Source organism: Tripterygium wilfordii, chromosome 20 (genome assembly GCF_013401445.1).
Source record: "Tripterygium wilfordii isolate XIE 37 chromosome 20, ASM1340144v1, whole genome shotgun sequence".
Classification (NCBI taxonomy): domain Eukaryota; kingdom Viridiplantae; phylum Streptophyta; class Magnoliopsida; order Celastrales; family Celastraceae; genus Tripterygium; species Tripterygium wilfordii.
This window is the reverse complement of record NC_052251.1, coordinates 4,573,146-4,599,905: the sequence shown is the minus strand read 5'-3', so window position 1 is coordinate 4,599,905 and position 26,760 is coordinate 4,573,146. Positions and strand designations below refer to the sequence as shown.

At 37.2% G+C, this 26,760-nt stretch overlaps 3 protein-coding genes across 3 annotated transcripts; 2 read left to right on the top strand and 1 right to left on the bottom strand.

Moving 5' to 3' along the window:
• Positions 1–1,858: 1,858 nt before the first annotated feature.
• LOC119986502 (E4 SUMO-protein ligase PIAL2-like) lies at positions 1,859–14,323 on the bottom strand. Its single transcript, XM_038831077.1, has 16 exons — positions 13,804–14,323; positions 12,523–12,595; positions 11,416–11,481; positions 9,498–9,563; positions 9,318–9,400; positions 8,603–8,654; positions 8,447–8,518; positions 6,895–6,962; positions 6,760–6,808; positions 6,583–6,667; positions 6,408–6,509; positions 5,984–6,035; positions 4,844–4,895; positions 4,254–4,370; positions 3,351–4,175; positions 1,859–3,105 (listed from the first exon to the last, which is right to left on the bottom strand). The coding sequence occupies exons 1-16, from the start codon at positions 13,926–13,928 to the stop codon at positions 2,356–2,358; spliced, it is 2,637 nt and encodes an 878-aa protein (XP_038687005.1). The 5' UTR covers positions 13,929–14,323; the 3' UTR covers positions 1,859–2,355.
• A 139-nt stretch (positions 14,324–14,462) lies between these two features.
• On the top strand, positions 14,463–18,624 carry LOC119986503 (2-C-methyl-D-erythritol 2,4-cyclodiphosphate synthase, chloroplastic). The gene is made up of 3 exons (XM_038831078.1): positions 14,463–14,872; positions 14,964–15,094; positions 18,198–18,624. Exons 1-3 carry the CDS (start codon positions 14,551–14,553, stop codon positions 18,429–18,431), a joined length of 687 nt encoding a protein of 228 aa, XP_038687006.1. The 5' UTR covers positions 14,463–14,550; the 3' UTR covers positions 18,432–18,624.
• A 4,042-nt stretch (positions 18,625–22,666) lies between these two features.
• Positions 22,667–25,309, top strand: LOC119987564 (1-aminocyclopropane-1-carboxylate synthase-like). The gene is made up of 4 exons (XM_038832497.1): positions 22,667–23,019; positions 23,127–23,258; positions 23,348–23,508; positions 24,035–25,309. Exons 1-4 carry the CDS (start codon positions 22,849–22,851, stop codon positions 25,044–25,046), a joined length of 1,476 nt encoding a protein of 491 aa, XP_038688425.1. The 5' UTR covers positions 22,667–22,848; the 3' UTR covers positions 25,047–25,309.
• The last annotated feature ends 1,451 nt before the right edge of the window (positions 25,310–26,760 follow it).

Sequence of the window (26,760 nt, the reverse complement as noted above, 5' to 3'; positions counted from 1 at the left end):
ATGTGGTTCCTCTTCCTATGAGTTTTTGGTCTATCGGCTGCAGATGGCTCTACAAGGTCAAGCGTTGATCGGATAGATCCATTGAACGATATAAGCTCGACTGGTTGCTCGGGGTTTTTCTTGGGTGCATGGTATTGATTATGATAAGACATTTGATTCGGTGGCCAAGATGACTATCGTTCGCACCTTACTAGCAGTTGCTGCAGTCAGACAGTGACCTCTTCTTCAGATGGATGTGAAGAATGTCTTTCTTCATAGTGATCTTTAAAAGGTTGTCTATATGCAGCCCCATCCTGGTCTTCAGACTCCTCCCCAGCATGTTTGTCGCCTTCGTCGGGCTATTTATGGTCTCAAACAAGCTCATCGGGCTTGGTTTGAGCGGTTTTGGCAGGTAGTGTCTCAATCTGGTTTTGTTGATAACTCTCAAGAGCACTTTCTGATTGTTCGGTCAATCCCTCAAGGGCAGGCGATTATGCTTTTATATGTAGATGATATGATCATTACATGAGATGATATCGCAACCATTCATTCCCCTCAGTGGCACCTTCAGTCTCAATTCCAAATGAAAGATCTTGGATCTCTCAGGTGCTTTCTTGGTATTGAGATTGTTCGCTCGAAGCGTTACATTACGTTATCCTAGCAGAAGTATGTCTCCGACATCTCAGTCATGTATCTCTCTTAGATGATACTCGTAGTGTATACACTCCTCTTGAATTTAATGTGAAGCTTCGTACGACTGATGGTCAGTCTCTTCCTGATCGGACACTACAGGCAGATTGTTGGTCAGTTAATATACCTAGGCATCACTCATTCGGATTTTACTCATGCTGTTAGTATTGTGAGTCAGTTTATGTCTGCTCCAAACTCAGTTAATGATGGTGCTCTCCTCAAGATTCTCATATATATTAGTGGACTACGACTCGATCCCTGTTCCTATCCTCATCTTCGCCTGTCACTTTTCAAGCCTACTCAGATGCTGATTGGACAGGTGATCCTACTTCTCGTCGATTTATCACATGCTATTATGTGTTTATTGGTGACTCTCTCTCTTAGTGCAACAAGAAATAGGATGTCGTCTCTCTTTCGAGCAATGACGCAGAGTATCAAGCTATGCCCACTACAACTAAGGAGACTGTTCATCTCATACGTCGCCTTAATCATTTAGGTGTTCACATCTCCAGTCCAACTGCAATGCATTGTGACAACCGAAATGCCATCCATATTGCCAACAATCTAGTTTTTCACGAGAGGACGAAACACATTGAGATAGATTGTCACTTTGTTAAAAAACAGTTTATGTCAAATGTTCTCTCTCTACTTTTCACTTATTTTGCTGAGCATCTTGTTAGAGATATATTATGTGTTTTTTATGTTAGAGGGTATTTTTAGTCTTTACCAACTTTTCCTTGTATATGTATATACTCATGTAACTCTTTGATTCCTCAATTCAATTCAATACAAGCTTTTCACATTAACACATCTAATCAAAGAAACTGGAGCTACCGTTTCCTATATTCTCTTGGTTTAAATAAGGTAAACAACTCCTGTGCACAAGACTACCACAGTAGACGAAGGTTGGGGACAAACAAGATGTACGCAGATCTAAGAACAAAATCATAACCCATGAAAATAAAAGACTTGCTTCAGTGGAATAATACACTTTAGAGAGGAAAAACCTTAATATAAGGAAGAGACCAATATGAGATATAAGTAGAAAAAACACGTGATTGAGAGGATGGGGATCTTGATTTCGGCAAAGTAAATGGAGATGGTAGTTCCGGGAGATCAAGTGTGTAGCTAAACCTAACAATGGCGATATAAGAACGTGCTAGAAGAATTTCAGAGAAAAAGAAAGGAATTACTGAAGAATCTTCTTCATTTCATCTCAAAAACAAGTTTGTTTGTTAAAATACAAGCAACTGCTGTTAAAGCTAATAGCACAGACTCAACTAATCAATCATCAAATCATCAAATGACCCTTGGACTATTCTTACATGTTAACAGACTACTAATACAAACACATGCTAATGACTGACCCATGTAAACTACTAATATTAGCAATCAATGCTAATCTAACTAATAACAGCATGACAAAGCTCTTAACAATTTCACCAAACCATACCACATAAGAGAAGGATCCGATCAGAATAGGTTGGACAAGATAAAATTTGCGCACGGTTGTGTTTGCGGGTCAAATGGCTTTCTTTTTGTGTAGAATTTGAAACATTTTCTTTGATTGTTTTGTTTTCCCGCCACCGAACACCTGAAAACAAGAATAATGTTTTCGGATAACTTTTTACCTGTGAGACAAGCAGAGTATTAACGTGACCTTCCAGTCCTCAGTATAAATCGATGTCAATTCATCCCCATTGAATTTCCAGGCAGAACATTAGAAAGTCCACTTGTACCAGCAGCACCAGCCCTTGGAATGTTTTGACTTTGAAGGTGGGGTGGAACACTCCTATTTGCAAAAAATGCCTGAAGGTGGGGGGGAACACTAGATGTTGGCGATGTAAGATTTGTTGATGCTTGTGAAACTTGAGCTGGTTGGGGTGGCAGATTCATGAACTGGCTAAGAGCAGCAGAATATGCCCGTCCTGAGAGGCTTCCACGCATTCGACTCACCGGCCGCCAATTCTGTTCTGATGGCAAATCTACCAAATCATCAGCTCTTGAAACAGGGTGCATCCTTCCTCCAAGGCTCCCCCTCTGGTCTACTATTGATGCCCTAGCCTCATCAGGATTCATTGGGTATGAAGACACTGGTCTAACCATCTGAATTTGTGCAGGTACTGATGGTGACTGTGTAGCCATCTGAGCAGCTTGCGGAATTGCAGATGCAAACCTGACAGGTTGGCTATATCCAGCTCCACCTGATTGGCCAACTCTAACTTGTATAGCCCCCTGCTGTGTCTGAGTTTGTGGAAAAGATGACTGGACCAAGGATGGAGATTGGTTCCTGCCCTGGGGCATTCTCAGGTTCAGAGCTTGCTGAAGATGAGGATTCTGGAAGTCAGTCAAGTATTTGTAAGCACCAGGGAATGGAGTTGAAGCTTGGATGCCAGTAGCTTGTTGCACTGATTGACGATCTTGAAGACTCAAATTCTGTAAGGAAAGAAAATACTAAGTAGAGGCCATGATGTTGAGATCCTAAGAAACTATTTTAAACAGAAAACTCATGGATAGAGAAGGAGCAAGGTGGGAGAGATGCCAGGCTCTAAAAGAGCAAACTGAAGATCTACCTGTAATCCAGAAATGACCCATACACTACTACTGGTAGCCATTGTCATAATTAAACTAAATGAAGAGATTACCCTATACACAGAGGAGGAAAACAAAAGAAATCTAACCTGTGCTGCGGTATGATGCTGGACCGAAGACGAAGCTACATCTGATCCCATGCTGTAATTATTTACACTACGTGCCACTGGTAGGGATGTTTGAGAAGCAAGAGATGGCGTGGTATAGATACTTCTTGCTCTTTGTTCTGGAGCTTGAGTCTGGGATAGTGCTGGCAGGGCCTGAACGGCGACTGGAGTCCTTGTAATATTTCTGGGAGCAGAAGCTGATCGCCCATATTCATTTTGCAAGTTAGTGGGACCTGAAAATTGACTTTGCATGGCCGAGGTTGTCAGAATAATATTTCCATGTTCCTCAGCTCCTCGATTGCAAGCAGGTGAAATGGCATCAGTTAAGACAGGAGGCATCGGAAAGTCCGCAGCAGTGGACTCGGAGGTACTATTTCTGATTTGTGCATCTGACCTAACATGGGAGGCGACAGATGCACTACTAAGGAAAAGGTCAGACCAAAAGTCATCCTCTATCTGAGCAGTATTTTGGCTAGAAACATTAATATTGTTTAAATCTGAGTCTGACTGTGTCATAAAATTTGCAACGGCTGATGGATTTTGAAGATCAGCCTGGACAGTTTTCCTGTCTTCATTTTCATAAGAGCCTGCAGCGTCCATCTTATCATCCTCGTTAGTAAGATCCAGGATGATACAACCAGGAGTAGAGTCTCTAGTAGATTCTTGACACTCTGTTTTTTTGTTTGAATGATGAAGTTCCGTATCATGTGCCACATCTTCATTATCATCCCTTTCAAGAACAGCCTTCCAAGACCCATCAGCAGAAATAATTATCTCAGTAACATCCTCTCTCACCTCTCTCAGGACCTGCAAATAAAGAAAGACCAATAATCAGTTTAGGAACTGTATATATTTGGCTTCCAGTAAATAATTTTTGTCACTTGCCTTGGCCATATTTTGATCAATACGTAATTCTGTGTAGCATACATGTTGATTACAATGTGGGCACCGCCAGGATGGCCTTCTTGAATTTATATCGACATAGTTACTAAAATCAAAACACTAAATCAAATAAAAGTCAGCAATGAAGAAATACTAGTAGGAGGAATGAAGACAGAGAAATAGGAACCAGAAAAGCCAAATCGCTTGGTAGCCAAATTTAATTATTCATGCACATACATTTGAGTAGTTGACATTATCACAAACACCCACAATCTCACAACTAACAACAATGGGAATACACAGTCAATTTATGAAAATTGAGACATAATAAGTACAATTTTAACATCTTGACCATTATATTGAAGGCAGTGAAGAAGACGCTTAAGCAAAATAACTTAAGCCAGACAAACAAATAGGGCAGCAGAACCATCATACGTGATTTGATATATTTTGGCCGGCAGTTAAGTACATTGCCATCATGGTATTGCGTAACGCATAGATCTAATTCCATGTATTACCTGAATAAACCTACAATCTATCATCTAAGATACACATTTTACTCATTGTATTTGTGTTTACAGTGCATCACTCACCTGAAGATGCTTGCATCTGCAGCCTTTAACAGGAATTGCAATGCGCCCGAAGCTGTGAGATTAAGAAAATCAATCGGCAACATCAAAAAAATTCTCCATGAAAATAAACAGAAACGGCAAAGTGATGCTCCAGAAAACCATAAACAACATGGCATATTTTTTATTTAATTTTTTTACGGATAGCCTTCTGAAACAAATAAGCATATGGTAGGCTGGCTGCATGACTTCATATGCTTTGTCGTTGGAACAAGTTAAGGAACATCAGAACAACCAAACACAAGATATGTCCCGCACTTTTTTTGGGATAGCTCTAATTTAGCGCTGTACTTTGAATTTTTTGTCAAAAGAGCCCTTGTACATTATTTCATACAAAAGAAATAGTAAAAAAAATGTTAGAATATGTATAAATGATGTGAAATGCCCCAACCTAACAACTTAACTTATTGGGTTTAACAGAAAAGTAACTAATCTTAATATGTTATCGGAGCTTTGTAATTTAAACCCCCATTTATTGTTGGCCCAAGTGGGGGCCTTTGTGTGTTTATTGTTGCCCCAAGTGTAGGCCTTCACTGAGAGTAGTCCTAGTGTTGGGTCTCATTTATTGTGCATGTGTAGGGCCATTGGATGGCCCAACCCACACATGATGGGGAGTGTTAGAATATATATATAAATGATGTGAAATGCCCCAACTCAACAAGTTAACTTATTGGGTTGAACAGTAAAGTAACTAATCTTAACCAAAAAACATGAAAATAGGTCGTCTCATGAGCTTGCAAAGCAAATTAACCCATGTTTGGGCTGAGGCAACTAAGACAACCAAGCTCCAATGAGGCTTGAGTTCCTTTCAATTTCTGGTCAAGCAGGCAAATGGGGGCCACCACAGAGCCAGTATGGAGCACCCTCAAAATTAGCTTATGCACAGTTCATTTTTTAGCAGCCCTAAAAGGCTCCAAACTAAAATTGGGCTGCAAACTAAAATTATCAGTTTCCTCAGCAAGGAGGAGCAGTACAAACTTGCTAAACCAAAATGGCCACAAGGCTTTATCTCCTAATCGTACAGTGATATAAAGGATACAAATAGAGCAGCATTTTTGTTAGAAAATTATTAATATTGAAGTCGAGACAAGTATTAGGACATACCTTATAGGACACTTGAGGGATATTCGTGATGGCCCCTCAATGATGTCATTTTCTAAAATATAAAGAGATTCAGAGCAAAAGAACAGTCATAAATATTCAGAGCAAAAGAAGAGTCACAAATTCGAAAGGTAGTTGACAAGGATATATATATAACACAGAAATTCTCTCATAAGGACATAAAGTAAGGACATAAAATAAGGACAACTTTTTAACCATTGATTTGGAACATGTGGGACCCAAAACAGTGAGCCCCATTTGTCATTTCACTTAAATCAATGATCAAAAGGTTGTCCTTATTTTATGTCCTTATGGGAGAATTTCTCTATATATACATATGTATATATTAAAAAAAAGTATATACTATCAACAATTAGAAACATAAAATCAATAGATCAAAAACTTTTCCTCCAACTACTGAGTGTACCTAAATCAATCGTAGGAGCTCCAGACGAAACATAATCTTCTAGCAGAGGAGCTTGAGGTAATGATGAGAAGCCCATGAAGGCAATAACTATGATACAATGACCTTTGCAATGATAATTATGTCAGAGCAGGATAAAAAAACAAGGATGATAAATTGAAACTATGTTAAACCATACCATTGAACTGGCCCACAGCTTGAAGAAGGTTCGTTCCATACTTGAGCATTCCAGTAACATTTGTTGGAATTTGTGGACCATGGTCCTAATAATGAATAAGAAAAAAATGGGGGATATAATGGTAAATTCAGTAGATATGTCGAGACTCATTCGAAAGGTAAGTGGGACAACACTAACCACTAAAGCACCACTTCTTCTTTCTACTCCCTTTCCATTTAAAAGAAAGCTATAAAAGTTGAGCCAAAAAAAAGGTTCATCAGAGTAAAATTAAGAAACCTGAATAGTAATAAAAATTGCAAAACATAGTCTTACTTCACTTGTTGAGGACTTATGATACAAGCAGATGTCTCTGTATAGTCTGTTTGCACTACAAGTAAACGCTGCAAGGTGGGGAGAAAAAGGGTACAACATGAGATGTGGAACAATTCCAATAATTAATACTCCTAACTCATGCACCAAACGCTGTGCCAGTGAAAAAAAAATATCTGTGCGCTAGTGTGTGCGTTTGAAAACTAGTGCTTAAAATATATTGTTCATCAATCAACATGTCCAATGTAAAGTCCATCATAAATTTCTTGTTTTGAATTATAAACTTTTATATCCATCATCAATTTCTTAATCTCGAATCTTTGGAGACTGTTCCTTACAGAAGTCCATGATAGAAATTATTAGAAGTCTGCCATGTAAATTCTTTTTCGCTATTTAGTATGGTCCAACTATATGCTGCACATCCTCCTTATTACTTACACTGATTTATTAAGACCTCCCTCCTCTCTTCTTAGCATCTCGTCCCTGAATTAATTCAACTTTTCACACCTAAATACTAAGATCTCTACATTGTACATATTTGCACCATATTAGATTATTTCTTTCTCATCTTATATTCATTTTAGCCACATCAACCTTGCATGAAATATCCTTTATTTATTATCCAGTATTTCCTTGTCATTCTATGAAACATTTTCATCTCTACGAATATTTTCTGATAAATCAGGATTTCATACCATGTATCATGGCAAGGCATATAACAAACTTAGGTAATTTATCCTATAACCTCAACGGCACCATTTGTTTATGCAAAACAACAAAGGAACTCTTCCACTTCGTGCAACCAGCTTTATTACTATGGGATGCATCCTCCTCAATCTTCCAATTATTCTGAGCTACTGACTCCAGATTTGAGATGTTCCATGGATTGGAATCTCTTTGTCAAGTATATTGATGGAATCATATCTCCTCACCATAGTACTAACTTTGTCAAATTTTAAACTTTTAAAATATTCAGTTCCAGGTTACTTAGTTGGGGGAAGAGAGAGGGAAAGGGGGAAAATGATGCTCCTGATATAAGATGACAAGTACACATACAGAAGCCAAAAGATATAACTAACATGACATGCATAGTGACCCAAATCGAAGGAATTAGCAATGCATTTTTTGCTCTTTGAAGTTGGCAAAAATCAGACCACATACTGAATAAATTATGAGACGCATGACCACCAAATGCACATGGGGGTTGAAGTTAAAAAATGCATCCAGAATAGGCCTCATCATGAAGAAACTCCTTCCCAAGCAATAATTTGGCTTACATAAAATATTAGGTGCTGTCTCCGTTCTCCATGTAACCAAACCCAAGTAATTGGAATTGAGGACATGGATGATGCTGACATTGAGTGGAGACTTCAATTTAGCAAGGAACAATACATCAAAAAAATAAATTTATTTCTCAATTAAAAGAAATTAGATTAAGTCCACCGTGCAGAGTGCTACTCAATTGCAAAACCAAAATTGGAACTTTAATCAAGATTGCAAGTGGTATCAAACCTTCTCCTTTCATTGAAATAGAGACTAAATAAAAGATGCTTACTATTTTCTCCTGTGGAGAATGTCTTATAGTCTTTGATATATGGAAATCAACCACATATGCTCCATATCCAGGCTACAACACAAACAGTCACACTCACATATATTAGTGCATACTCTGAAGTAAAACAACAGGCAAAAGAAATGAATAAGAAAGCACCTTAACTTCGAGAGAAGCCAATATTTGACCCATCTTCATTAGTGGATAGAACCTGCACATACTCATATGGAGATCGTAAAACAGTTTTTAACTACTTTTCCCATTTAAGGTTCGTGATTAAAATTGACAACAGGTCAGTAAATTCATTGATATTCTGGAAACAACTAGACAATCTTGACTCATGGATGACTGCATGTGTTTCGTATGGTTCAAATATGGTCAATCGATTTACCTGTCTAAATTTTCCTTGTTCACTAATAAATCGACTAATTAAACTCATGTTTCTATAAGAAATTCGATCCCCCGATTTGATCGGGGGCAAACGCCTACGCAAAGAACGCTTGGATTTATGAAAAAGTCGCTTGAATTTATGCATGTTTTGTTTATTCCTTATCCAAAAAATCCTATTTCGTTTGATCAAATCTAAAATGATTTAGAATTAAGAAATAGAATTTTTTTTTAGAGATTCTATATATTGGGAATAAACACTCAGAAACACTGTATACCTTTTTTTTTCGAGCACCTAATTCTTGAATTAACAGGAAAAAGATAAACAAAAACAACAAACTCTTCCATAATAAATTTTATGTCTAGGGATTTAGCTTCCAAGTCTGACATCATTATATAACTTAGACGTACAAGGTACAACTGACTTTCAGTCTATTGCTCTCAAGTAACATTATAAGTTTATAACAATAATGGTAAAAGCTCCAACCTGCCCATAATCATTGACATCGTGGAAGGAAAATCGCTTGGTCCAATTTGAACGTCTCCTGTACTGCAGAAATGGCTTCCTATCTAGATATGCAGAAAATTTATAGTTAGCACCACCCAAATGATAAATATTCTGAAAAAAAAAAGCGAGGTTTTGTTCTCTGAGAGAGTTAGGACAAACCTCGTTTGCAAGAGTAAGAAGTTCTTGAGATTCCATCTCTAAAAACCATCCAATCTTACATGCATTCTACCACCAAAAAAAAAAGTGAACACAAGATTGCAATAATCAAGTACAATGACCCTTCAAATAGTATGAAAAGATTTCAGATCCTCTCCTTTTCTTTATGTGGAACCTCCACAAGGTAAAGATTTCAATTGGTTTTCAGTTCAGTTACGACAAAACAACCAAACCACAATTGTAACTTGGGCACTCTCAACTAGGGGTGTCCATTCGGTTTTCGGTTCGGTCTTTAACCATAACCGAAATGTCCGAATTGATTCGGTTATGATATTTTAGAATCCATAACCAAACCATATATTTCGGATAACCAAACCGAAATAACCATATTTCTCGGATCGGATCGGTTTTCGGTTTTTGAAGAAATAGAAAAAGTATGAATAAATCTCAAATAGAGTGAGAAAATAGCTCATGATCGACTTCAACTCCATCTAACAAAGTTTAATAAAAATTTATAATAATGATAATAAATGTATTATCTCATCACAATTAAAGAAAAATAAATTTACAATACCAAGAGAAATCATATGATAAAGAAAAAAAAGAAACATACATGAAGGTGTCTCCCCACTTTCGCTTTAACAATAATCATTCTTAATTTATATGAATTTTAAAATGATAAAGTCACCATTTTCAATTAATCAATCTTAATTTATAATTTGTGTAATGATTATGTTAATTGATATCTAAATTTATAATTTGTTATGAAGATATAATCAGAGTTTTACAAATACTACTTTGCGTCCCATAGTCTCATATTCCAATATGTAACTTATATATAAATATATATATATTCTAGTTATATTAATATTATTCGGTCTTTTCGGTTATAACCATAACCGTAACTGAAAAAACCATATAACCGTAAAAATATCCAAACATTTACTAAAATCATAACCATATCCAAAACCATTACCGAAAAACCATATCCGAAAATCGAATAACCACGGTTACGGATCGGTTTCTCGGTTGCTGATCGGTTGTGGACGCCCCTACTCTCAACCTTCCAGGATGCAAGACAGAGAGGCAACACAAGGCCCATAAAAGGCAGTGTTTCTATAATGAGATAATAGAACTTTCATTACTTCGGTAACACCTTGTCTATAAGTTACTCACCAGAAAAACCAAACCAAGTGCCAATCAGAGTTTTTTAAACAAAATTAAAATCAAGCCAAATCAAATAGGTCAATAAAACCGAGCTATACGAGACCAAAGTTCTTTAATTCAGTTACACAAATCAATTTTGGTCGGTTTTCAATAATCCATATGGTCACATCGCATCGGACCCACTGCTGCAGAGTAAACTCTGGATAATAGCAATACCGTCAACACCACGAGTATCAGTCAAACCAAAGATACACCAGTTGGGATTTGAACCCAAGACCTCCAAAGTTACAGCTGCCAGATTAACATTCCCTTATGCCTCCGCTACTCTTTGTGGGTACTTCAGATCATTCTTAGTGGCACATAATTATACAAAACATTGAAACAAAAGGGCAAAATAAATTTTACCAAGGTTTAAAACATATAAGTATATAACAGCAGTTTATGAGGACTGGAAAATGTATATGACAAAAAGTAATTTAAAACCCCGAACAAATGAATCAATAGTAGGAAGTATACATGATGCCACTTGAAATGTTCTCAATATTCTAAATTCATGGCACAGAGTAAAGCCCCCTACATAACTTAATTCAACAAATCAACTAAGTACATCCATCCCCTTGAAATGCATGAGTACAAATGAAAGGTTACTACATGTCCATGGGAGACATAATTAGCACTGGTGAAGGTCCAAAGTATTACAAGAACAAAATTTACTGCAGACATCCTTATAAAAAAAGCAGAATTTAAGATGTACCTTAACAGAAATCATCAACACCATGACAGCAGCTTGTAAGAACAGATCATGTTTACGTTGGCATATCTGCACAGCACAACAAAACATTCAGATTACACTAGTGTTCCATTTATATGGACATACATGCAAGAACAAAGGATTTTTCTTGGTCACACTGTGTCGATCAATGATCTTTATAACATACAATGAAACAAATCAAACCACAGATCCAATGACAAATTATCCTTAAGCATAAGTGGCCTTCAATGATGAAACAGGTGGATGTGCAAAAAAAAAAAAAACACTGTCATTCAAAGCTATGATACGAGGATGGTGCCGAATGGTATTCTCACTTGAATGAGACGATAAGGTGTATGGGCCAAAACTAAACTTTAAACATCTACTATCTTGTTATTTGATACTTGAGAATTCAGAACTTCAGATAAGTATCATTCTACAAACAAAAGCAAATATAAAAGGATGGGCAACTATTGGCACCATAATTGCCTCATATCATGCATACATTCTAGCCCAGAAGCACTTAGCCAAGTTGGGAACATGGCATCATGGAAAAACAAGAAAACTCTGGCACCTAAAATATGACAATATACGTATGTGATTTTATTTTCAAAACAAACAGATAAATATATGATGTACACATCATTTACTTTCTTGTGAACAAAAGCTATTAGACGTTCAAAATATTCATCTAAGCACACAACACGCTTTCCACACAAAATAATACATCCTCACTACGAATTTTCAAAAAGAGGAAAGATACAACAAAACACAACTTTTATTTAGTTCTACAACTTAGTTCTCATTCACATCTCAAGGCCATGCTTGCAGTTGCAGGTCAAATAAAGCTATAGAAAATTAAAATAATCTATTGTTCCTAAGCAGTAGTAGTGCATATTCTCCTTATATAAGTACAAAATTTTAGCATGAATCAATTTTAGAAACATAAGTTAGCAATGTGTAATACTGTGATTTGAAATCAGTTTGATGGTCATGTTTGAAGTATTACTGTCACATAAACAACTATAGATGCTCCTCTGAAATCAGATACCAGAAGGCAAGAGGTAAATGGGCCTATAATGGGTGAAAATTGCATGTGAGGGCAGTAACCTGTTTCAATAAGCGCGGCAACTCTTCAGCTTTATCTGGTATCTCGTTGTTTGCAAGTGCAAAATCAATACCTCTGTATAAGCCACAGAGAATCTAGTCAAGTACGAAAAATTGATGAATAGTGGCATTTACAAAACAACAATACAATCAACATATATTCCACAAAGGGAATTTAACATTGAATGATCAAGGAAATTAATAGCATAGATTCAACCCTAAAAGCAGGTAATTTACATTGATTTTTGCAATACTCCACTCTAGTACCAAAGTAGCGATCAAAAATTATTTTATACATTCTCATAATATTCATTTAAAACCCAAATGCAAAACCTTTCCCTCACAGCTAGCACAAAAGAACTTGTATTTATCTTCCATTTAGCCAAAAAATAAAGCATTAAAAGAGAGTAAAATCAAGAAAAGAGAAAACCATTTCAAATCTATTAAAGCAACTTTTAAAAACCAACACTTATCTTTTCTTATCTCCTCCATGGAAGGGACTTAGTCTCTGTTCTAGAAAAAGAAAAAACTATAAAGTTTGTGTATACAACCTTACTGTTTCTACGAGTAATAAAAAATCCGCCACATAGGACAAACCCAATTTGCATTTCCAGCACATAATCATCAGTTCTCCATAGCTGAATACTCATAATGTTATTTCAAGGTGTTCCATGAACAAGCCTCACCCATGAGGACTTTATTGCTACTAAATATTCATACAGGTATACAGTACACCCCACGAAAGAGAACATAGTGAGGTTCATCAGTTACCAAAAGAAGTCCATTTCTTCCATCTCGATTAGAAATAGTAGGACTCCTTCTTCATTACTAAACAATGAGTAGTTAGCATTTAGCAATGTTCATTTGTCGTCTCGTACAAGCCACTTTAGGTTTACCCTTACCCTTGTCCACCAAGGGTTGGTTCACCCATAGGTTCTAGAGAAACTGATCCATTTATGATTAACCATGTGCAAATCACACACTCCCGCACTCAATTCATGAGTTTTATTACAGCACTTCTAAAGAAGTTCAAAACAAGTCTTTCTAGTTTAAGGTTTCCCGGAACATCCAAAGCAAAGAGGCCCTAAATAGATGGATAGAAACCTCTGACACTATTGGGAATTACAGTTATACAAAAACATCTTGCTATTGATAAATTCCAGGAGACCAGTGAGGCTTACAACCAATAACCTGTTTGGAGTCCAAAAACACTAAGAAAAAGCGAAGAGCTATTTCCAATTGAATATGACTTCGAATAAATGGACATTGTGTATGTGCATGTACCTGGCTAGGGAGAGGCAGAGATTGAAAATCTCCTTAGCATTGCTCTCACGGCCAGACTGCAGGTGCGAGAGCAACCGATCAGTCACGGCAGCAACTCTGAACGAGTTCATCATCGAGGACGACATAAGCTGCTGCAGCGCCGACACAGGCGATATACTCGTTCCTGCGATTCCCTATTCGCTCTCTGTGCGAATCTCCCAGTTTTGGACTGGTAGTTCAGTAGAAAAAATACCAGTTTTTCTATTTCTGGGTTTCGAAGCAGAATTGATGGTACCCTAGTTCCAATTGCTCACGACTGCAAACTTTTTCCAGAACCTCAAATTTCATGGACTCTACATATTCATGTAGTGTTAAAACCATGAAAACCTGGAAAAGAAAGAACTTTTGTCATAATACTTTACAATGTTTCTTCAATTTGCAGTCTGCATGAAGGATCTCCATATCGGAAGTCGTAACCCTTGCCGGAGGTGGGAAGCCGACACGACACTGGTTCCGCAAAAATGAAAAGGATCAGGCGGAGAGGTTTAGACTTAGAGAAGGAGAGAGATGGATAGAGGTTAAAATTGAACAAGGAATATTGGTCGTAGGATTGGTTTGATTTTATTTATATCCAACAGTCACTATTTATCCACCGGTGGCCCACCTCCACCTGGGTCTTTGGCATAGGTGGTACTCGTAGTCCATCCAGTAGGCACGTTGGACTGGTAGTCTGGACTTCTCTCGATCGTTTCGCAGAGTTCAACGGCGATGGCGATGGCGACGGCTACTCATTCCTACGGCTATTCCCAAATTCAGCCCAAAGCAAGCCAATTCCGAGTCTTAGCTCGCCAACAGCTTCATACGTTAACAACCAAACACTCGAAATTCTTCGTATCACTCCGAGCTACAAAAATCGCTTCTTCTACTGCCACTGCCATAGAAGTCGAGGGAATTCCGTCCTCCAAGTCCAAATCTTTGCCTTTTCGAGTGGGCCACGGCTTCGATCTTCATCGGCTCGAGCCTGGGTATCCTCTGATCATCGGTGGTATCAACATCCCTCACGATCGCGGATGCGAGGCGCACTCTGATGGTAATTAACTCCGCTCCTTTTGGATAATTTTGTGAATTTATGTGTCTTAGTGGCGTGTTTGATCGATTTTTTTATGCTGATTGTTTTGAAGGGGATGTGTTGCTTCACTGCGTTGTTGATGCGATTCTGGGTGCCTTGAGTCTTCCGGATATCGGTCAGATATTCCCAGATTCGGATCCTAAGTGGAAAGGAGCACCATCTTCTGTTTTCGTCCAAGAAGCTGTGAGTTATCCTATTCTGGTTGCTTAGGTTCACAGATTCATATTTGAACCATTTATCTAAGATTCATATCTGAAGGATTGGATAACATTGTGAATTTGTGTGGTTTATAAAGAGTTGTCCAATCAATTAAAAGACAAAATTAGTGAGCTGCAAGGGTAATTCAATCTAGTTTGTTTAGGATTTAGCTAACCAGTAACTATAACCTCAAGTTAATCCCAAATCAAGAACCCTAGAGCAGAAATTCTTAATTCCTAGGTTTTAAGCAGAAGCAGAATGTTTGGCAAACAAGAACAGTGGTTGATTCTTTAAAGTAGAACTTTATCACTCTTAATCTTTTAGGCAGGGTTGGATAAACTCACATTTCCTTCTCAACCACTCACCGAGCGTATATAAGTCTCTCATTGAATGTGTAAATTACAGAAGCGAAAGCGATGCGCCCTATTGACCAGCCGACGAGCATCCTTATAAAAGAATGAATGGGAAGCAGGCCCGGTCTATACTGCTAGAGTTATCTTTAATTCACCCCTCCTCTATACTCTATAGTACGACAAGGCTTCTCGACAAAAGGGTACAAGATGTCTTGGGGAATTGGCATGAGAAGTTCATACCAAGGGTCATAGCATGGGTGTGAAAGCCAGCTCCCCTCTCGTAGTTGTTCTTTCGGCACTTCCAGTCAGGGCCTATTCACCATTCCAAGCAAGCCCTCCTATTGCAACTTTGCATAAAAAACTCTCTTCTATTCTTCAAACAAGTACCCAAAGAGGTACTTCCGGTGGCATTCCGCTCCTCTTTCTTCTTTCTTTTCTTTTGTCGGTCCTCTTCCTTACCCTAAACCTAAATGCCGAGAAACATGGTGGTGGAATGAGAATGTTAAAAGAAGGGATTAGGACTATGATAGAATGATAAGAAGTTACATAATGGTAGGGACGAGAATAGTTCTGAAGCATATAAAGTAGTCAAAAAAAGAATTAAAAAGATCGTAGAAGAGGCATATCATAAAGCATACACTAAGTTATATAACAAGTTAGACACAAAAAATGAAGAAAATATATTTATAGGCTAGCTAAAACACGAGAAAAAAAAAACTAATATCAAGCGAAATGCATCAAAGATTTAGTTGATAGAGTTTTGGTGGAGGACGTAGATAATGTATGGTTCTGAATGTTGGCCTATTAAGAAATGAGAAAATATTCAGTGGTTGCCGCATACCACGTTATTGTGCTGATGTGGTGCGCATGCACCACTGAATGATTGACACATGTACATGACTTAAAATCTGGTTTCCCTCTTCACTATTTCTCTCTCCTTCTCTTTCCTCTTTCTCTTATCACTTCAATCTCATATCCACAACCTCTCTCCTCTCCCTCTCTTTCCTCTCTCTCTCTTATCAATTAAACCTAGATCCATTTTTCCAGTCTCAATTTTCAAGTCAACGGTTGAACTCATGCAACAATTGACATTTCTTTTTTTTTTTCGGGTTTCAACTTATCCAGTATTTAGAGTTCCAAATCCAAACTCAGTTCTCTCTCTCCTAACCATATCCTAAGCCACTACCAGATCTAAATCCAAATCCAAAACCAAAACCTCTCCCAAACCAATTTGGTGAGAAATTGAAGTAATGAGAGCAAGAGAAGGCCAGATTTATACCACCATCTCTCAACTATAATATTTCTATCCAGTTAATTAATTAATGTTTATTTGGGATTAATCAGTTGCCATGAGTGAAATCTAAGAAAAAGAACCATAGCAAACAAGTCCCTATAGTCACTGAGAAATTCATTGGATCTTCGTTTCATGTCGTAGAAGGATGAAAGTAAGAGAAGGATTTGTTTCACTTGACAATAAGATAAGGATGAAAGTAAGTAAGAAAAAAGAAAAAGGAAAAAATAGTTACTAGAATTCCTCCCTCCACATGCCAATCATTCAGTGGTGCATGCACACCACGTTAGTGTGATGACGTGGTGCTAAGCAACCACTGAATATTTTCTCATTAAGAAACAACATATAAAAAAAAATGCATGTTGTAGGAATGTTAAAGTTTTGTTGGATGTGTGGTCACACGAGAAAATATAGAATAAGAAATGAGATTATTAGATGTAAGGTAGGAGTAGCACAATTGGAAATAAGTTGTGTGAAGACCGTTTAGGATGGTATAGACGTGATCAACGTAGAGATAGCAGTGTGGCAGTGATGAGAATCGAGAGAATTTGTATAGGAGAGAGACGGGCAAAGAGGAAGACCTAAAAAGACATGACTTGAAGTAGTAAGAAAATATATGGATTCAATAGGAGTAGATGAGAGTATGATCCATGATAGAAACAAATGGCAGAAATGAATACACGTAATGGATTCCCATTGATTTTCTCTTTTAAACTTGTGTAGCCGATCCCACACTTTTGGGATAAAGGCTCGGATGATGATGATGCTGTAATATATTCTTATTTAATGTTGATTTAGCCAACCATATTGTGTACATGCACACTTGTTTACATGATAGCAAAACATATCTGTTTGACTCTAAAAACAAAAGAGATGGAAGAATCAGTTTGGCTCAGTTGTATTTGTACAACATGCAAGTTACCTGTGTATTTCTGGAGAGAGAAGCTTTTTAAGTATGTTATGTTCCTTGTAAGGTTTGTGGTTCTTAAATTTCCCATCTTGGTTTGTTTGATTGAATTGAAAGTTGTATGAGAGATTAGCAGAAAGATATTGAATAACAACTGACCTCAGTAATGCAATTTCGGTACACCTGGTGAGAGTAGTGGTGATAATATTAGTTGTAGCAAAATTATTCAGGGTAATTGTTTTGGGTTGTAGAATTTGATTGATTGATGCTGGACACGATAAAATTGAGCCAAAAATTGCTCAAACCAACATTGATTTGTTTTCCCAAATTCAACAGGCTTCAGCAGCCATGACTCGACATTTTTCTAAAGACGTAAAGGATTTCTTGTGATTGTTTCTCTAATTGAAAGTGGTTTAGCCAATTTTCTCATATCTAATTTTTTATTATACTTGGAGACATAACAAAGCATAGGTGACACAGAGGCAATTCGGTTCTTTCAATTTTTACTTTGTTTTTCTGTATTGTGGTTTATTTCAGGTGAGGCTCATGCATGACGCTGGCTATGAGATAGGGAACTTGGATGCCACATTGATTCTTCAAAGACCAAAATTGAGCCCTCACAAGGAGGCTATTAGGGCCAACTTGTCTGAGTTGATTGGAGCAGACCTCTCTGTAATAAATCTGAAAGCCAAAACTCACGAGAAAGTTGATAGCCTCGGCGAGAATCGGAGTATTGCTGCTCACACTGTTGTTCTTCTTATGAAGAAGTGAGTTTTCTTGGAAATCTAGCTATTGTACTAATATGCAAATGTAGTAGTGTGCTATAAAATTTGCATATGAAGATGCAGTTGGATGTTTGTACAACTGATGTATCTTTTCAGCATAGAATACCCATGAATAATCTTTGAAACTCAAGGAATTCCCTTTTACCAATATCGATTTCGCGACAAATAGGTTTCGCTCTGATTAGCAAGGATATTGCAACTAATGAAAGTGTGTGATCTCGTTGTTTTGTGCTTGCCCCAGTTTAACTATCATTTGATTATTTGACCCTTTAGTTCTGATCAGCAGACACAACTTCTAGATTTGTCACAAGTCAATGTCTCCTGAGGAATGTTACCAGAGTTTTTTTAAAATAAGAGTTAATTGAGGTCATACTACTGTTACCCGGAATTCAGACTACTGTTTCAGCTTTGGTCTCGTTCGTTCTTGTTGAAACTGAAGAATTCGTAGATAGTGTGTTTGAATAAACCTCTCGTTGTCGGCTGGTAAACTATGCCTTAGTCCTAAATTATTAGTGAATTAATGTCTTTGAATGAATTAACAATTTTCAATTATGTTTGCTTGCGATCGATGCGTTTATGGGTTTGATGATGAATCACTTTGATGGTAGTTGAAACTTGAAAGCAATGAGAATGATTGAATACAATACTTGAGTTTATCAGGGTCGGATAATATCATGTGTTTACGAGATATTTATATGTTTGGATTCTAATTTGGATTGGATTTCGAATGTACTTAATTGATCAAACCGGATTCGTTGAAATCCGAACAATAATTTAATTCGAATTAGGGTCTGGATAAGTAAATCGAACAAAATTTGTGTGTTTACATCTAGATCCAAGTATATATATATATATATATATATATATATATATAGGGATTCTCCTATGTGGATCAAAAAGTGTTGACCAAGTTTGTGGACCAAAATCCAATGGTTGTAATAAACCACAACATAAGTGGGGGTCACACATTTATTATGGGATCCATCACATCTATGGTTGAAAAGCAAGTCCACAAACTTAGTCCACACTATTGGTCCATATAAAAGAATTTATATATATATATATATATATTCTTGACTAGTTCAAAGGGAAAAGTCTGTGTCACCATTGTCACGACAAAATCAATTAATATTTTATCAGTTGTTTTGTATGTCTAAAGAGAGGGAGGAGGTTTTTGACCTTTTGTCATTTGGGTTTTTTTATGAGCGGGAGATTGAGGAGGTTTGTGGGACGAATATTCAACGTTCCGCGTGTATGCATGACTTTTTGAGTTTTGACGGAAGAAGAGAGCAGACTGCAGAGAGAGATATTCAACTTAAAATGGAAAAATAACCAAACAAAATAGAAAGCCAGTCCCGGTAAATAGCTTGAACGGTTCCAGATGAGTAGTTGACCATGATTTTATCATTGGCCACCCACATGCGCGATAAATGGTATGACTAAAGACATCAACACCTTCAATTTTCCTTCCTACGTTTGCACATTAGCTTGTGAGTCAATCCTTCCTCTCCTCCAATGGGAGATTACCTTACCATGTTTGCTACGCCCTTTGACCAAGAAATAGCAAATCAGCAATGACTCTTACAGTGGTTTATTATGATGCACATGTTTTGTAATTCTAATATCTCATGCCCTTTTCTTTTCTGTACTTTTCCTTTTTAACATGTGATAAGTAAATATTTGCTACGAAAATGTATTGTTTCCTATATATGAAAATTAATTTTTACCTAGTATTTTAAGTTTATATATATCATCCAAAAATATTTCCTAATCATAACTTGTTTAGAAAGAGATAAAAAGACATTAAAACATAAGGCTATTATCACAAATATTCTACATACCAAATGTTGTAATTCATCATTATTATCTTATTACTGATGCAACCAAACATATTTGTCCTAATGGTCATTTTCATTCTCATTCCCATTACAATTACAATTACCACTCTCATTCCCATTACCATTACCTATGACAACCAAACGTAATCGTAATGATAAACATTAAATATTGAGAGGTATACTAAGTGCACGGTATTATGTTTGAACTTTGAATTACACGAGAAGATCAAATTCTTGATTGATCTAGAGCGACTATTGGGGTCTAGATCCAAGTTATTAAGGTGCAGCTTGTCAATTTGGTTCAGAAGCGTTCATCTCGAGCCCTTGTTTGGCAATTAAAGTGTGAAGTCTTCGATAAGGTTTATGAACCCAGTTGAACCCCTCCCAACACCTCTTTTCTGAATTCCTCAAAACAATAGATTTGGAGGTGTTCGGTCATTAAACAATTACAAAATTATAATAGCACATCGACTTTAGTAAAACACATGGGTCATCACTTACATTTAGGGCATAACAGTAGTTTTAAATTTTAACCACTTCCCAACTATACTCCCAAAGAGGGGTTTGTACTCGTAAACTCAACTCTACCTAACTTTCCCGAACACCTCTGAAACTAGCTACCAAGCTAGTCTTAAATGAGTTGGGACAAATTTATAGCTCATGAGAGATTAGGTAAACAATTTACGTGTACAAGATTCCCACAATGGATGCGGTTGAAAACAAACAAGATATACGTAAATTTTATTCTTACATAATATGTAGAAGTTGTTTCCAAAAATTGAACATGCGGTCGGTTTAAGATTTTCAAAATTCAACAGAAAACAAGGATCGAAATTTTGATTGGACAAAAGTATAATTGTATATATACTTGAATGTCAAATTTCTTATGAGTGCAATTAATGACTCCATGTAATTAATAGTCTTGGCCTTGGGTCCGGTTATGGTTTGGTCATATTACTAACTCTTGGGTTACTATATCTGTAGTTTTAAGGATAATTTTTTTTGTAGATTATCGTTTTAACAAGAAAAGAAACATCATTTCTATGCTCCTTGAAAAAATATATATTTTGTCATATTATTTACAAAAAGAAAAACTAATTCCAATAGAATACACTCCGACAAAGAAATTTGTGGGTTGGACCAATTTTATGGGATTTGTATTATTCAATAATTGTGAAGGGACATAAATTGTGTCATCAAGGTGGGCCCGCGAAGTCTGCTATATAACTTGTTGTAGTGGCTATGTAAGAGGATGGGGGAGACTCGAACTTGAGACATCTATGAGATGTCACACACATGAATGTTATCTAAGCTACTCGTGACTCATGTTTTGATCGAGTTTACCATCCTAAAGATATATTTTTAGTGCCAAATAAAAATCAAATTTAACGTTTAAAAGTCATAAGAATATTTCGGTTTATATTAAACAATCCAAAATTTTGATGTCTTTTCCACATTAAATTTATTTTTGTTTGGAAGAAAACAAATATACCGTTGCATTTGTATATTCCATCCAAACTCATTTATGATTTTTAAACTTACACATAGAAGGACCAAACCTCTAAAGTCTATGGTGGGACTTGGAGGTGCATTTATTGCAATATTGGATTAAATATTATTCTAGATTTTGGACCAATTTTGCATTAAAGTTGTTTTGATTTTTGACTTTGAAGTCCCTTGTTAGAATTGAAATTCAATTCTCCTGCAAGCGTGCTAGACTGCTAGTATGATAATTGCCTCAAGCCTTGTTGGGTGCTTGGAGGTACTGCAGCCCTCGACGTGATTTATTTTGGACATACTAAAATTTTTTTAAAATCCTAAAAATTATAATTTGTTAGTTTTCGACATGACATTAATTTATCTTTTTGTTTGAAACAAAAATCAATTCCATCAAAACCAATATATAATTGTATTGACGAACACTTTAAGCAATCACATTGTAATTTATCGTGCGAATGTAATAAACATAAACCTTTTTAATGGAGAGAAAGCAAAATAAAAATAGGGGCATGACAATTAATAGGTAACCCGGTTATGTCACAACTCATGAACTCACAACATAGTTAATTTTCAACACAAATTATAATATGAGTTAAATCCGAACAAATAAATCTTTTATAAGCACATGTTGTTCAAGTCATAATCTTTTTTTTTTTTTTTTGTCTCCTCTCGGTAACACCCACAGATTTACTGCCTTTGGAGAAAATACCACCCTTGAAGTTGCTTTGTAAAATTCAAACTGTCCACCAAATCATACTACCTTTTTTGTTTTGTCAAAGTGGTCCTTTTGGATATCCTTCATGGAACCTTCACTTTTAACTTTTAAGATTATACTAGACTAGAAGTTCTAATTACTATTAAATGGAGAGAGAATAGAACAGCACAGCCATCATCGGTCAGACCACAACACAATTATCCTTTTTTGAGTCTATAAATACATCCTACCAAGGAAGAGAAGCTGCATATCTAAATTCTGAAGTCTGAGATTACCTTGAAAAAGCCTCTCTCTCTCGAGTACCTGTCTTTAATTTCCCTGCATTTCCTTGTGTGTTAGATAGAGCAAACATGGTGTTCAAGTTGAGCAGTCAAGAGAACTTGTTGTCTAAGATTGCAACTGGGAATGGACACGGCGAGGACTCGCCGTATTTTGATGGCTGGAAAGCCTACGATAGCGATCCATTTCATCCGGAACAGAATCCTCATGGAGTCATCCAGATGGGACTTGCAGAGAATCAGGTACTAAATTGATTTGGGTTGGAACTAAAAAGACTTCCTAATTCTTATTTTATGTGTGTTTGTTCTGAACATGTTCTTGTGGGTTCTTTTTTTTTTTTTTTGTGCAGCTTTGCTTTGATTTGATTGAAGATTGGCTTTTAGACAACCAAAAAGCCTCCATTTGCACAAATGAAGGAGTGAATGAATTCAAGGACATAGCAAATTTTCAGGACTACCATGGCTTGCCAGAGTTTAGAAATGTAGGCAAATTTATCCTCTCTCTTTGTGACTGGTCTTTTTAACCACTTTTAAACTCCTAAAAACTAACTAATTGATGTCCAACAAACAGGCTGTCGCAAAGTTTATGGCCAAAGTGAGAGGAAATAGAGTTACATTCAATCCTGACAACATTGTCATGAGCGGCGGAGCGACCGGAGCGCACGAGACTCTGGCCTTCTGTTTAGCTGATCCTGGTGATGCATTTTTGGTTCCCACACCTTACTATCCAGGGTAAACTTCCAACCTTTCCACTTCTTTCTTTAATGGATTGACTTAATGATGGTCATTTAGTCATACAAAGAAAAACTTGACTTTTCTTCTAGCACCATAAACAGGAAAATGAGAGACAGGAGGGAGAGGAAGATTAAGATATGCTATATCTAAATTAGTAATAAACTATACTAGTTATGACCCATTCTTTATTATCAAAGCCTGAGCTATCATTTTCAGTGCTTGCCATAGTTAGCTGGTGGTGGGGCAGACCGCAGCCCAACTTGGTGCTGAAATTGTGACAAGTCCACTGGTTTTTTCTCAATAAGAAAATTTAAGTGGAATCAGCAGTCATCTCATTAGGCCAAGCCAGAATTGACTTGATTTACAAAAAAAAAAAAAGAACCAAGAATTGACTTGACAATGGAGGAATTTTATGACTTGGATAGATGGAAGAAACTAAGAATAATGTGTACAACAATCTGTTTTGCATTCTTTCTTTCTTTCTGAAGTTTTACTAAAAAAAAAATACTAATCATGGTTGCAGATTCGATCGCGACTTGAGATGGAGAACTGGAATCCAACTTCTTCCGGTTGTTTGTGAGAGCTCTAATAATTTCAAGATTACAAGGGAAGCCATGGAAGCTGCATATGAAAGAGCACAAGAAGCTAACATCAAAGTGAAGGGATTGCTCATAAACAATCCATCAAATCCATTAGGTACTGTGTTAGATAGAGAGACACTAAGAAGTATAGCGAGCTTCATCAATGAAAAGAACATCCATTTAGTCTGTGACGAGATCTACGCTGCCACAGTTTTTAATCAACCTAATTTCATCTCCGTTTCGGAGATTATAGAGGAAGACATTGATGTTCAATGCAACACAGATCTTGTCCACATTGTTTACAGTCTGTCAAAGGACATGGGCTTCCCTGGCTTCAGAGTTGGCATAATATATTCATACAACGATGCAGTCGTAAGTTGTGCACGCAAAATGTCCAGTTTCGGACTTGTTTCCACGCAAACTCAATATCTGATTGCAGCAATGCTATCCGACGATGAGTTTGTCGGGAGGTTTGTTGCTGAGAGTAGAAAGAGATTAGCTAAAAGGCATAGAGTCTTCACTTGGGGATTATCTCGAGCAGGCATTAAGTACTTGAAGAGAAGCAATGCAGGCCTATTTTTATGGATGGATTTACGGCAACTACTCAAAGATAAGACCTTCGAGGCAGAAATGGTGCTATGGCGGGTGATAATCGAAGAAGTTAAGCTCAATGTCTCTCCTGGTTCTTCTTTTCATTGCTCTGAACCAGGTTGGTTCAGGGTTTGTTTTGCAAACATGGATGATGAGACTATGCAAGTTGCGCTATCAAGGATTGAGGAGTTCATGCTTCTTCGAAATGTGGGCTCGATGGTGCCGGTGAAGAGAATGCTTAGGCAACAAAGCCTTAACATCGGCGGCTTATCTAGGAGATTTGACGAACGTATTATGTCACCATGCCTGAGGTCCCCTCACTCACCAATGCCTCCATCACCCCTCATTAGAGCAACAAACTAGGCAGGAATGGCGACAGCAATTCGCGCATACTATATATCTGCAGCTGTAGGAGAATTGTTCTTCAATTCTTGTTTATCAGGCTAAAATTTACATACCTGCAAAGAATAATCTGTTCTTTTTTTTAGCACATTCCATGTGTTTCACGTATCACAGACTTGACAGTATAGGATTGCAATTACTTATGTTTGGCTTCAAAGTCATGACAGATAATTGATTTTTGTTAATGTATGGAGAAGTAGTTTTATGCAAAACAGATTCCATGATTTCTTTTTTTTTTTTTTTTCCCTTCTCGACCAAGAAATTACAAATGTCAATTGGTTCCTTTCTTTATACACACACGACAATAGAATCAAATAGATCTCTAGTATTGATGTGGATCGCATAGCCACCAATTACATGGAAACTTATGATCGCAGGAACCAATAGACTATGTTTCTGTCTTTGTTTTGAAATGTATTAATTTCTGTTTTGTTTGTCTTGTTTATGTTGGGCCCATTTGTGGTAGGTTTGTTGGCCCGATTGTCCTTGGCCCATTAGGGCTTCCTTTTGTTTGGTTGTTGTCGTGTTGTTGGGGGACTAGAGATTGAATGAAAGATTTCGTATCACATTTTGCTTCAGTTCTTGGTATTCTCTCGAGAATCAACAAGTTCTTGGATCGCTTAGTGTTTTTTGTTTCCATTCTCGGTATTCCTACGTGAATCAAAGGGATCTAGGAGGCTTGGCTACATCAGTTGGTATCGGAGCAGGTTAGTTCGTGTGATGCCTCCCAGGAAGCACAACAGTAAGAACTCTAGGTTAGGAGAAGGGTCGAGCGATGATGAAGTAACTCGATTGTCTGTACAGGTGGCAGCATTAAGTCAGCAAATGCTTGGCATTACAACTGCCCTACAGAATCTTGGGTTACAACGCCCAATGTTTGATTGGGAAGACACACTAACGGAGGCCTCTGATGCTGCGCTTGAGAATCCATTTGCTGCGGTAGGGTTTGAAGCTCAACCACGAGATAACAATAGGGGTACAGCTGCGAGCCGATGGAAAAATGGGATTCGATTTGAAATTCCAGAGTTTGCTGGGGTCTATGCGCTGAAGACTTTGTGGATTGGTTGTGTGTCATGGATGAGGTGATGGAATTCAAGGAGGTGCCTTCTCACAAACAGGTGCCCCTAGTAGCCACACGCCTTCGAGGCCGCGCTACAGCTTGGTGGCAGCAGCTAAAATTAAATCGCGCGAGACAGGGGAAGCAAAAGGTTGAGTCGTGGGAAAAAATTAAGAAATATATGAGATCGACATTCTCACCATACAATTATGTTCGTACATTGTACTAGTAGCTGCAGAATTTATGTATGGGAACGCGGACAGTCGATGATTATACTTTAGAGTTTTATCAATTAGTTGCGCGTAACGACCTCAGTGAAACTAAAGAACAATTAGTATCGCGATATGTAGGGGGAATGCGAGTGCAATTTCAGGATGTGTTAAATATGTTTGATCTATTGACAATGGTGGAGGCGTACTTGTGGGCCAAGCAACTTGAGAATAGATTAAATAAAAAGGGGCCTGACATGTTGTGGAGCTGGAGTAGGGGTAATCACACCACGATTGGATCACTTAGTAACAGTTTGGATAGTAGCGTTCCATTGATAGGCAAGTCGACTGTTCAACCTGTAGTGAATCACGCACCTACTTTTGGTATGCGATGTTTCAAATATGGTGA

Coding starts and splice junctions, on each gene's coding strand:
- LOC119986502 (XM_038831077.1), bottom strand. CDS start 13,928: ATGTCGTCCTCGATGATGAACTCGTTCAGAGTTGCTGCCGTGACTGAT. Junction 6,668..6,759: donor GAAGAAGTGGTGCTTTAGTG/GTTAGTGTTGTC, acceptor ATTCATTATTAG/GACCATGGTCCACAAATTCC. Junction 4,176..4,253: donor TTGATCAAAATATGGCCAAG/GCAAGTGACAAA, acceptor CTTTATTTGCAG/GTCCTGAGAGAGGTGAGAGA.
- LOC119986503 (XM_038831078.1), top strand. CDS start 14,551: ATGGCGATGGCGACGGCTACTCATTCCTACGGCTATTCCCAAATTCAG. Junction 14,873..14,963: donor ATGCGAGGCGCACTCTGATG/GTAATTAACTCC, acceptor ATTGTTTTGAAG/GGGATGTGTTGCTTCACTGC. Junction 15,095..18,197: donor CTGTTTTCGTCCAAGAAGCT/GTGAGTTATCCT, acceptor GGTTTATTTCAG/GTGAGGCTCATGCATGACGC.
- LOC119987564 (XM_038832497.1), top strand. CDS start 22,849: ATGGTGTTCAAGTTGAGCAGTCAAGAGAACTTGTTGTCTAAGATTGCA. Junction 23,020..23,126: donor TGGGACTTGCAGAGAATCAG/GTACTAAATTGA, acceptor TTTTTTGTGCAG/CTTTGCTTTGATTTGATTGA. Junction 23,509..24,034: donor CCCACACCTTACTATCCAGG/GTAAACTTCCAA, acceptor TCATGGTTGCAG/ATTCGATCGCGACTTGAGAT.